Source organism: Kogia breviceps, chromosome 5 (assembly GCF_026419965.1).
Source record: "Kogia breviceps isolate mKogBre1 chromosome 5, mKogBre1 haplotype 1, whole genome shotgun sequence".
NCBI lineage: Eukaryota > Metazoa > Chordata > Mammalia > Artiodactyla > Physeteridae > Kogia > Kogia breviceps.
The window spans coordinates 127,574,851-127,587,101 of record NC_081314.1 but is presented as its reverse complement, the minus strand read 5'-3'; the positions used below and the strand labels follow the sequence as shown (position 1 = coordinate 127,587,101).

General features: G+C 31.8%; 1 protein-coding gene across 1 annotated transcript in view; it reads right to left on the bottom strand.

The window, feature by feature from the left end:
* The window catches only part of NCAM2 (neural cell adhesion molecule 2), a 492,766-nt gene that overhangs the window by 5,784 nt on the left and 474,731 nt on the right, over positions 1-12,251 (bottom strand). The window contains exon 16 of the mRNA XM_067034950.1: positions 6,450-6,654. Within this exon, the coding sequence (XP_066891051.1) occupies positions 6,450-6,654 (205 nt within the window). The remainder of the gene's footprint in view (positions 1-6,449; positions 6,655-12,251) is intronic.

Genomic DNA, 12,251 nt, shown 5'->3' with positions numbered 1-12,251 from the left:
AAAATATGAAGGCTAATAAAACACTTTGATCAGGTGGCAGGTGTGATGTTTTTGCTTTTGTTTGAGTATGTAGGTGCCTCACATAAACACACAAAATTTTGAAGAAAATCTAGAAGTCAACAGTGAAGAACTCTTTTTACACCTTTAAAATTCAAATGTCTGTTGGAGCTGGTAGTTCAAACATGTTTAACAATATCCTCTGTTTTGGGGCTCCAAGGGAGCAAGATCTATATAATAGTAGAGATGATGAAGAAGCACTTCACCATTAGATTTTATTTTATTTTTTTTTCTTTTCTTGGTTGTTTGCTGTTATTGTTATTCTTCATTGATTCTTTTAAAAAATTCTTCATGATACCAATGCTCTTGATGACATAGAGGATGATACTGTTTGAAAAGCATGGCTATAGATGATTCAAAAAATCATCAAGATGAGCAGAAAAGTGATTCAAAAAACAGATTTTATTTTTAATTATTTTAATAACAGGTACAGATCTGTGATGAAATGAAACTGAATGCAACGAAAAGATAGAAAAGATAGTGAATTTGGATTTTAATTGTATACTTTCTTACCAAAAATAAATGGATAAGCAAAGAACTTTAAACTAGAAAGGATAAAATAAACATTATCAAAAAGAAATGAAGGAGTAACATGAGAAAACAGTGAGTTGTCCTAAAGTCTTTATTTTTGGTTTTAATGATCTTTTTAGCTTGTTAGCATACAGTACAGAATAATACAAAAAGGTAGAGAGGGAAAAGTGACTCTCCCTTCCACTGTCTGTAGGATATTTAGTTATCTATCAGAGAGACAATTACTGTTGCATATTTTTGCCTTGTTTCCAAGAGATACTGTAGGCATATGCCAGCATGTATGTGTGAAAGTGAATTATTTTTGAACAAAAGATTAGCATACTAACTGTGTGTAATTTTGCCTTTTCAATTTACACTAGGTATTAGCTGGAAGCCAAGAAAGAGCATTTAGAGCTGCCTCAGTCTTTTTCATGGTGCATACTTTCCCACTGTATGTGTTCACCACGATGTATTTGAACAGTCTCTAACTGACAAACATTTAGGTTGTTTCCAACCTTTCCTATTACAATAAATACTATCTGAAGCACATATATAACCTACATGAGTCTAATTCCTATTCTGTATAAATTACACTTAATTATTCTTCTAGTGATATCAGAATAATTACCAATATGGAATTATAAAGAGTGACAAAGCAATATTTTGTTTAAATTGGCATAAAATATATGCCAAAATTTATAGAAAACTTTACAATTTATAAACTGGTAAACATAGAAATTCTGGCCAGATTTCTAGAACTGATTATTAAGCAGAAAATGATGACAAGTGTAGCAGAGCAGTTAAGAGGATGTGTCCTAGAACCAACCTGTCTGGCTCCCACAACTCACTGCATAAACATTTCTGGCTTGCTTAGTAAAACAGAGAAGATAAAGATACCAAACTAATTTCTGCCGTGTCCTTAGAATAGTGCCTGACATACATGCAGTACTCAGTCAGTGTTAACTGTCATCACCATCCTAGGAGAGCAAGGAGGATTTATGTTAGGAAATATACTACTAAAACTTGCAACTTGAACAAATTAAATAAGAACAAAATGAAAATATCTTGATGCAAACTGAGAAAGAATATTTTATACAGTTGATCAATTCTTAAATGAAAATGTAAAGTTCATATAAATAATGGCAACACTAGCATAATCCAAACTTTGGGATAGATTGGGGAAAACATTTGCAACAAATGCAACATCAAATGATTAAGGGTCACATTATATAATTAACAAGTGTAAGAAAAGTCAAACAGCCCTATGAAAATGTGTAAAGAATATGAACAGGAAATTCCAAGAAGAATAAAGTGACCAAAAGAAAATCATAAAACAAATAAGCTCAGATTCAACCCCCAATAGAAAAATTCAAATTTTAAATGATATTTTTCACTTATTAGATTGAAAAATAAACTGATAATAGTCAGTGTTTGAGAAGCACTGTAGGAAATATATGTTCTGTGATTATTTGGGTTGTGAATTGGGAAATATATATTCTATGATTATTTGCAAGGTGAATTGGTACTGGCTTTTGTGGGCAATTTGCCAGTATTTTTCAGTTTTGATTTTCCATTCCATATGTAGGAGCTTCATGTACATTTACAACAGGATTGATGTAAAAATGAAGTTCAAAACAGCATAATATACTTTAATATTATAAAGATACTGAAAGTCTTATCTAAATTTTAACAATACAGAAGTGGATAAATATACTATGATATATAATATTATGGAATACTACTTATTTATTTTAAAAAAGAGTCAGAAATTCATGTACTGAAATGGGACATTTTGAAGCTGCATTGTTATGAGAAAAATTACACACACACATATATACATATAAAAATCAGTGTGTGTATGTGTGAGGGGAGGTGTATGTTTGTGTGGTGTGTGAAATCAGACGTAATTCTTACCTTTGCTTCTCTAGCTCTGTTCATGATTTTTTCTTTATTTTTGAATTTCTGTAGTTTGAAAATTATATGCTTAGGTATATATATATTTTGTTCTATTTTGATTTTTATCCTTCTTGGTGTCTTCTGAACTTCCTGGATCTGTGGTTTCATGTCTGATATTAATTTTGGGATGTTCTCAGTTATTATTGTTTCATATATTTCTCCTGTTCCTTCCTTTCTTTCTTTCTTTCTTTCTTCTTCTGGTATTCCTATTGTGCATATGTTTAGCCTTTTGTAGTTGTCCTACAGTTTTAGATATTCTGTTTTCTTTTTTTTTCTTTTTTTTTTTTTTTGGTTTGCTTTTCTGTTAAGATCTTCTCAACATTCTTTCCACAGCCATGTCTAGTCTTGCTAATAAGCTGATCAAAGGGATTTTTCATTTCTATTATTCTGTTTTTGATCTCTAGCATTTCCTTTAGATTCTTTCTTAGAATTTCCACCTCTGCTTACATTTCCCATCCTTTATTCCATGCTGTCTACTTTATTCATCAGAGTTCTTACCATAAAAAAAATTCTTGGTCTGATGATTCCAACATCCCTGCCTTATTGAATCTGGTTCTGATGCTTGCTCCGCCTCTTCAAACTGATTTTTGCCTTCAGTGTGCCTTGTAATTTTTTCTTGATAGTGGGAGATGATGTACTGGCTAGAAGGAACTGCTAAATATAGGTCTTTAGTAATGTGGTGGTAAATTATGGTGTAAAGAGGATGTATTCCATAGTCCCATGATTCGGTCTCTGTCTTTTAGTGAGTCTGTGCCCCCAGACTGTGAACTTCATAATTTTTTTCTCATTTTTTTTACCCTTTAAGTGGAACAGGATGGTTAGAGTGGACTCGAGTTGGGTATTTCCCTTCTCCCATGTGGCAGTAAAGGGGGCCAGAGCTATGTATCCCTCTTTCTGCATGCTGAAAAGCCATTTACACACACACACACACACACACACACACACACACACACACACACTTGACTAGTTACTTCCTATTCTTTTTTATATTTTAGTTCTTTCACTACTTGCTCAGCTAAGTCTGATTAAGTAAATTCATTCCTTTTTGAAAAGTAGTATTTACATCAGAAATTTCTTATTTATTTATCCATTTGATTTTTTTTTAATCGAAATGTGTTTCCCATCACAGTAACTAGTTGATGGCAGGGACTAGTTTGCTTCCTCACAGTTGTATCTCTGGAGCTTAGATAGTGCCTGGTTATCTAGGTGTTCAATAAATATTTGCTATTGCAAATTAATGCTTGGGTAAATAAGAGTATACATAAAGTTTGGTGAAATAGTAATCTTTAACCATTTTATAACATAAACTATGAGAATTCAAGATAAATGTTAATTTACATTGAAAGCCAAAGCCAAATAAAAGAATATTCTAGGACTTTACACAATGCCATCCTGTATATGCCATTGACTTTAATTTCTCTTTTTTCCTGCTATATAATGGCCTTTAAATAAGAATGCTCTAAGTGTTTAGTTAATGTGTTTTGTAAGAAATCTACACAGTCTTAAAACTTGTGATAACATGAAAGACTAGTCTTAGAATGCTTGGGGGCATATTTAGAAGCTAGTATATATCCAATTAATCAAATCAATTATGTCCTATTTCTCATTGAGGTTTTATATATATTTTTTCCAATTTGAATAATGAAGTTTTGAAAAAGAGTTGAAAACTGTTTTCCTAAGGCAGAGGAAATTGTGAGTTAAAAACCTATGATGGGGCTTCCCTGGTGGCGCAGTGGTTGAGAATCCGCCTGCCGATGTAGGAGACACGGGTTCGTGCCCTGGTCCGGGAAGATCCCACATGCCGCGGAGCAACTAAGCCCGTGAGCCATGGCCGCTAGGCCTGCGCGTCCGGAGCCTGTGCTCCGCAGCGGGAGAGGCCACAACAGTGAGAGGCCCGCGTACCGCAAAAAAAAAAAAAAAAAAAAAAAAAAACCTATGATGGACAACAAGCATGGAATGAACCATGTGTTTTCATCTTTCCAAGTCTTTAAGGTTAATTAAACTTGGCAGGAATTACAAACAAAAGTGTTGGTGGATAAATTACCAATTAATAAAGTTAAATAAAAACAAACAGCAGAACTTAGATGTACCTCATTTTTTTGCACGTGGTCATCAACATCCCTGTAATTAATTAAGACAAAAAAGTGAAGGTCTTTTTTGATTTCTCTCTTTCTTTCACCCCCAAAGTTGAATCAGTCAGCAGTACTTGACTCTACCTCATCTATATTTGGGTGCTATACACTTTTATGTGCCTATAGTACTACTGGCTTGGTACAGAAGACCATCATTTTTTACCTGGAATATTTCAAGATTCTCCTACCCAGTCTCTCTGATTCCAAAGCTGTCCTTTTCACCTACCAACCCTCCAGTAATCCTTCTTCACAAGTAGCTAAATAAACCGTTAAAAAAACTTTTAGTCGCTTTCTATTTTAAAAATATTTCCTTACTTTGACCAAGAAGATTTAATACTTTTGTATTCAGATAATTCTCCCACCTGATTGGTACCACTCTCTTTCCCTGCCTCATTCCACTCAGATCCATTTGGCGTTTAAGTAACAAGCTCATTCCTGACTTAATGGCCTTTGTATTTATTGTTGCATTGCTTAGAACGTTCCTCCCCTTGATCATTATATTTCTGGCTCTTTATCATTCACTCTTCAGCCTAAGTTTCACCTCCCTGGAGAGGTCTTTAATGACCCAACCTCTAGTAACAATTGTCATTCTGTTTTTCATTTTTCTTAGTGCTTATCACTACCAGACATTTTCAATTTTAGTGTTGATTATCTGTCTTCCTACAATGAAACATGAATTCCATGTGAACAAAGTTCTTGTTTGTTTTGTTCACCACTTTATCCCTAGATTGTATAGAAGTGCTTGTTACCTAGTATTTATTCCATTTAGTTAATAGCAAAGCAACAATGAAGATATATAAAATTCAGTTTTGAGTCAATGTGCGCATATATATATCATATGTATATATGTATAATTATGTTATATAGTACGCTGTTTTCTTAATATGTGAAAAAGTAACTAAAACAAAATTTGGTGATATGTTTATTTGGTTAACAAGACAATTTAAAAGTACAGCAAGTTATTAGGAAGTACAATATGTTTCTATGAGGAAAGCAAGAGATACTGGATAGTGAATTGTTTCCACTATATTTACTATGTCATACATTAATATCTCTTTCAAGCATGAAGTAGAGCCTAATTTCTGTTTGTTCTTTGCTACGTGCTGTGTCCAACAAGTAAGCAGGTGACATTTTGATTGTAATATTTAATTAATTTTTTAATTGAAAATGTATACTATCTAAGTTACTATCCCATGAAGTGAAAATATTCCTTACAGAATATCCATGAAAAATGGTCATAGACAAATTGCCTAGAAAGATTGAAATGGGCTTTGGAGAAACAAAACAAAACAAAAAACAATATAAAATCAAAACAAAACAATGTGGCCATGCAAAATGGATTCTCCTATATCCCTAAGCCTAGAAAATAATGTATGAGACCGTACATGACTAAATGTACGTATCAAAAATGAATAGAAATGACTCCACAATAAAATGAAATGAATTGCTGACACACAGAACATGATGAATAAATTCTAAAACATTACGCTGAGTGAAAGAAGGCAGACACAAAAAGAATACACATTGTAGGAAGCTATATCAAGCTTTATAAGAGCTAAAAATTATCTATGATTAAAAAAATCAGATTATTAGTTGCCTGGGGCAGGGGCAGTTGCCTGGAGTAGTGTGGGTTGTCTGGGTAGGAACATGAGAGAACTTTTGAAGATGATGCTAATATGGAAAGCTTTTTGCATTTCACTCTAAGTTCTGCATGAAAAAAACATAAATTTTGCGCTCTTTGTAGTGATATACAAAGAGTCTATCATTACTTTGATGCAGATGTCTGATACTCACAGGTATGCAGCTTTTCCTTCTTCAAGTTCTTTACTTTTACCACTGGAGCCACTTTTCTTCCCGCACATTCTCCTGGTGATGCACATCAATAACCCACATTGTCGAATAAAGAAGCAGCTGACGTCTGTTACCACAAGAATTAACAAGAGTGCCGCGACTCCCAGACCAATGACCGCTCCAAGACCAAGACCATTAAAAAGTGTGTCTTAAAAATAAAAGAAAATAATTTTATTAAACTCCAATTTAGAAAAGATTATACAGTTATTTAAAAAAAGAAATCATCTTATCCGAGAAATATTCAACTTAAGAGACAGGAAAAATATCTTCATTAGCATACTTCAATTTCATGATTGCTGGGAGCTATTGTCTGGTTTTCAAACAATGTTTTAAGCAACTGACACGTTAAGGATTTGAAATATTTCTTACAAACTTTCTTTAGAAAAAACACCCTAAGTAACTCTTCTTTCCAATATACTTCTTGATTACCTTTGGGGAAGATAATGAATATTTTATCATAACCCTAACTATACCTACCAGAAAGTCAGAGCCATTAATAGATCATCACTTTGTTAAAAGAAAAAAATATAGTCAAAACTCCTGTAAGAGAAGTGTTAAATAAATGCTCTATATGGAATCATTTTAGTTTTAAGACTTGGGCTTGCAAAGATGCTGGAACACTTTGCTTTGACAGAGAATGCTCTTTAAAATATCTGCCTAGAAATATTTTAAAAATCATCATTTCAGAATAAATGGTTTACTTGTATTTTTCCCATTAATATTCTAACAAATCATGTTAGACTAGAAGTAAACTTTAACAGAGTTGTGGTAATTATGACCTTTCTGAAGTCATATCGTGAAAAGGTAGGGGAAGATGGGAGCCACTTTTCTGTGACATATGGTTGCAGGAAATTCCCAAAGTCATGGAATTCATGAAAGAGGTGATGGAGAATAGGGTGGAATAGGCTGACTGACAGAGTAAAAATGGCAAGAGTGGCTAGTACAGCAAAAATGAATCAAACGTTATATGCCTGTAGTCGAATATGAGGGTAGATTTACACAACTATAACAATGTAGATAGGAAAGTGAGCACAATGGAAAGAAACAGGATTAAACTGGTGATACTGTGTTATCTAGAGGGAAAAAAAGAATTATATGACAATTTTATAGAACTGTTCAAAATGAGCAACACGATCATGTTAAAATTTGCTTATGTAACGTTATAAAATTATAATTATCATTTTTAATCATAAAATATAATTTTCACTCAGCATCACAATCACATGCTCAGTCTGTGAGTGGTCTGCAATGCAAGTGACAGATACAGGGAGAGATGCAAATTTGAGTTTTGAGAAAACCACTTCTGAAAAATGTATATGTAATGTATATGTATATATATATGTATATGTAAAACCAAGATTTTGTAAGTCATATTTTTAAAGTTAGGTCCAATATATTTTAATCATGACTGAAGAAATTGTGATCCAAAGGAACTGATAAAACTGTCCTTATGTTGAATCTTCCACTAACAGGCCAGTCTTGAATATGTCACACCTATCTGAATCCTAGTTTATTTTTCTGAGTCTAATGTCTAAACTTATTTTATTTTTTCCAGGAAATACATGTTATTTATATTTCTTAACACTCTCAGAGCTTGCAGATAGATTAATAAAAATCATTCTATTTGTTACATGGTTCCTGTCACTTACCCAGGCAACTGTGTTCTTCACGTGTGCTAGAACACACATATTCTACAGTGTCCCATGATGTTGCACATAAGAACTCTTTAAGCACTGAATCAAAAACTTGGAACTCACATGCCCAGAAAGTTGTGATTTTGATTATAATTATTTTATTTCCGATAATGAGAAACAGGTGATAAACACATGACAGTGGTGGAGGAAAAAAAAAATTTCATGCCATTTTCAGAATCTCCTTCCCCTATCAAAGTTTAACATGCTATTTAGATGGCTTTAATGTAGAAAAATTGCCTAGCTCATATCCAGGAAATTATTAGCTTCCACAGAACTGTTATCACATGAACCCATTTTAAGGAAAGACTAGAGAAACAAAAATATTTTTCAGCCATGGAAATTTAGTATCTTTTTTTTTGTGCAAAGTTCCAATATACAAATGGACAATGATATTCTAAATATTATTTAATAATTTTCAAAGATGTATCTATATGCTCAATTAAAAAAATCTAGTGCCTCCTGCTATAAAAATAATATATCAAGCACACCAGGATTTCTTTTAGTGATTTAAGAAATCATTTTATGCATTTTCTTCCACTATCCTTTTTCAAATATAAATGATTCTCATCTGAATATACTATTACAATATAATGAATACAACTCAGCTATGAAATACCTTTGATTATATGTAAAGCAAAAATATGTTTTACAGTGTTCATAAGTAATTATTTGGGATGTACGTCACATGATTCAACAACCAAAGCTCAGACAAGAATAGTTGAAAAATACATCTCCATTTGAGCTTTAGCCCATCTGGATATATTGACTCAAATGACATTTGAACTTTAATCACTTCTTTCTTCATTTAGGTTCCTCTCACATGCAGACATAGTTCTAGACAATAAATCCCACAACTCAGTTATGATATATCTGGTCCAATATATAAATTCCCATTTACCTTTTTAAAATGTGAAGACTCTTGCTTTGTATTTAAATGTACTGTATCTGGTGTCAGAAAATCCTGGTTCCATCACTTACTCCTATATATCCTTGGTTGAGTCATTTAACTTTTCTCTAAAGCTGAGATGCCTCTTTATTGAAATGGGAACAATTAGGAAAACAGCCACCACAAACTAAGTCATGAGGTTGTTGGAAAGATTTTTGTGAATATAATAATGTATTTAAATACCTCGGACACATTTACCCAACACTAAGTAAAAATTTAACGAGTATTATTATTATTACTATATTATTATTATTACAAAATTCTAGCGAAATGAGGTTTTGGTGAAAAAATAGATCATTTGAAGTTAAATTAGTCCAGTAAATATATTTCTTCATCAACAACCTTCAGAATCTCTTGTTAAACATTGATTATTCTCCTGAGAAAAAGATCACTTAAAAAAAATGACTTAGTTTTAGCTAGTTAGCTTTTAAATGATAAATATTTTATTCGTGACCTTTTTAACATTAAACCAGTATATTGATCTGCTCCATTCCCAAGTTAGAAAAAGCTCTTAGAAACATTATATTTGTAAAACACCTTATAGTAAGAGAATATTGAAGCTAAAATAGCTATTACTTTTTTCTAGAGAAACAATATTATACCTTCTTAACAATCTTAACAAATAAGATTACAATCTTGGAAGATTACTAGAAGTTATTTTTTATGAAAAACCAAATATATTTTTGTCATTGCATAGAATAGGCATGGATGTCAAATAGGTTTATGTTATAAATATTTAATTATGTTTTCTTTTGAAAGATTTTTTAAAAATATTTCAGCTTAAGAATGTATTTAAATGCTCACACATTCTCATATCCCTTGAAGTTAGGTTATAATAACTATAAAAGCTAAATTTTCTGTTCTTTTTTTTCTTTTGACACCAATTTAATCTATTGTGAAAGTTCCCTTATTTGTCTTTGAACTTTTCACAAAGTCATAATCATGTGTAGCATTACATCACTAGGATTGGGGGACTAGCAATTATTTATTTCCTCAATAACATACAAAAAATCTTTATTTATAAGTAAATTATGGTTTTAATTACTTAACAAATTGAAACTGAGCATAGCAATCATTTAAAGGATTTTATTTATTTAATTTATTTATTTTTATAGGATTTTAAATTAATCTTTTCAGTTTCCCAGAATACTTACACATGTGTTTTATGATATAATTTTTATTAAACTCCATTACCTAAACAAAAATATTTTCAAGTCTATCGTCTAAATAAGAAAAATGAGGTTCAGAGAGTACACTGACCTAAGTCACAAGATAACCCTTAATACCCTTAATATTAGATCTGTACAAATGAAGACTATTTAGCTTCCGGTTCTACATAAATATATTGGCTTCACCACATGACTTCTGGGATCTTAGTCCCTTAACTAGGAGTTGAACCTGGACCACGGGAGTGAAAGCGCCAAGTCCTAACCACTAGATCACTAGGGAATTCCCCGGTTTTATACCTGTGTTCAAGTCAACATTTTGTACTGGATACTCAGCTTCAAATAATCAAAAGATAGAAATAAAATTTAGTGGCTAAATTAAAATGTATAATTTGCTTGCATAAAAATGCCAATATCCATTTTTTCCCATACGACTAGTGGAAAAACAACTATTTAAATGAGGTATAATTATGCAACTAATTATTTCTTGCTTTTTTTTATTTCTTATTTTTCTTGAATTCTTATTTTCAGCTTCTATTTTAGTGATCTTTTGTATTGCTCTTTTGAAAAGGGATTTCATATTAGAATTGAATAAGAATTAATAATTTAGGAAGCAAAAATGTAAACATCTATTTTTAGATACATATTTTATTATTGAAAGCAAATATGAGAATCAGTCTAAATGAGTTTTTACAATCTCCCTCCAAGCTGTACCTCCCACACCATGAAATTTAAAAATTGGCTAACTAAACCAGTATGTATCCCCAGAGCTTTATGTACTTGCAATTTAACAGTCATAAAAATATAAAATCAAAACAAGAAAATAAGAAAAAAAAACCACTTCATTTCAAATCCATCGTATGCATGTGTTTTCCATGTTTCTGTTGTGGAAATTAACTCATTGCTAAAACACTGCATTAATTTTCCATGAAATATACTATGTTTATATTAGTTTTTCAAAAACCACTACAATTTATAAAAGTAGCATTGCTTTCTGAGTCCTTAAGTAGTTTAGTTTTTCTGTAGTTTGAGAATTACTTTTAGATGTGGAAAATTGTGATAAAGATACGGAGAAAAAACTTTTTTCTTAAGTTTTCTTAATTTAAAGTGTCCTAAAATGGAGATTTGTTTGTTGCTCCCAAAATAGCGGTAGTTATTTTCATAAGCGATATTGCTAAATACAGTGAGTTTAAGTGTATAAAAGATAACAAGAAAAGCCCTTTTTGGTGTCCATCATACATTAACTAGATACTATACCTTCCACAAGAGAGGTAGGTCAAGTTGTCTCCTGTTTATACATTCTTCCTTCATTCTGCCGAGTGTAACACATTTTCAAATATCAAATGATTTCTGGAAAACCTAGGTATAAATCTATACACATGTATGATTCATCCTATACGGAAAGATGAAACAGACAGCTTTCTGCATTTGAGCTCCATCTAAGCAGTGATGGTCAGCCACTCAACTACTTTAAAATCAAACATCTTGGTTATCTAAAGACTTTTGTGTCTACACAGTTTCATTATTCTTTTAAAGGACTATTTATTCACTTAGGCTTCACAAACATTTATTGAGTGTTACAAAATTACTGCAATATTAGAGGGGTTTCCTGATACGTAGTAAAATAAGTTAAAAATTAACATACGTCTTTGGGCTTATCATACAGCTATTTAAGTCCCATTTTACTTACGAAGCATAAATTCCCCAAATTTAATTTCATTCATTGGATTCCCCAAAACACAACAAAGGAATAAAAGGGCAAGAATTTTAGATTAAGAAGGGCCTAGATTTAATAGCAAGAGCTTCTAAAATTATGGTAATCTCCATGCACTGTAAAAGGTACGCTCTAGTGTAATACATACTTTTAAAAGAAAATGGATTGCACTAATTTAAAAACCAACTAAAGATTTCACAGTTTCTTGTTGTGTTATGTTAGAAG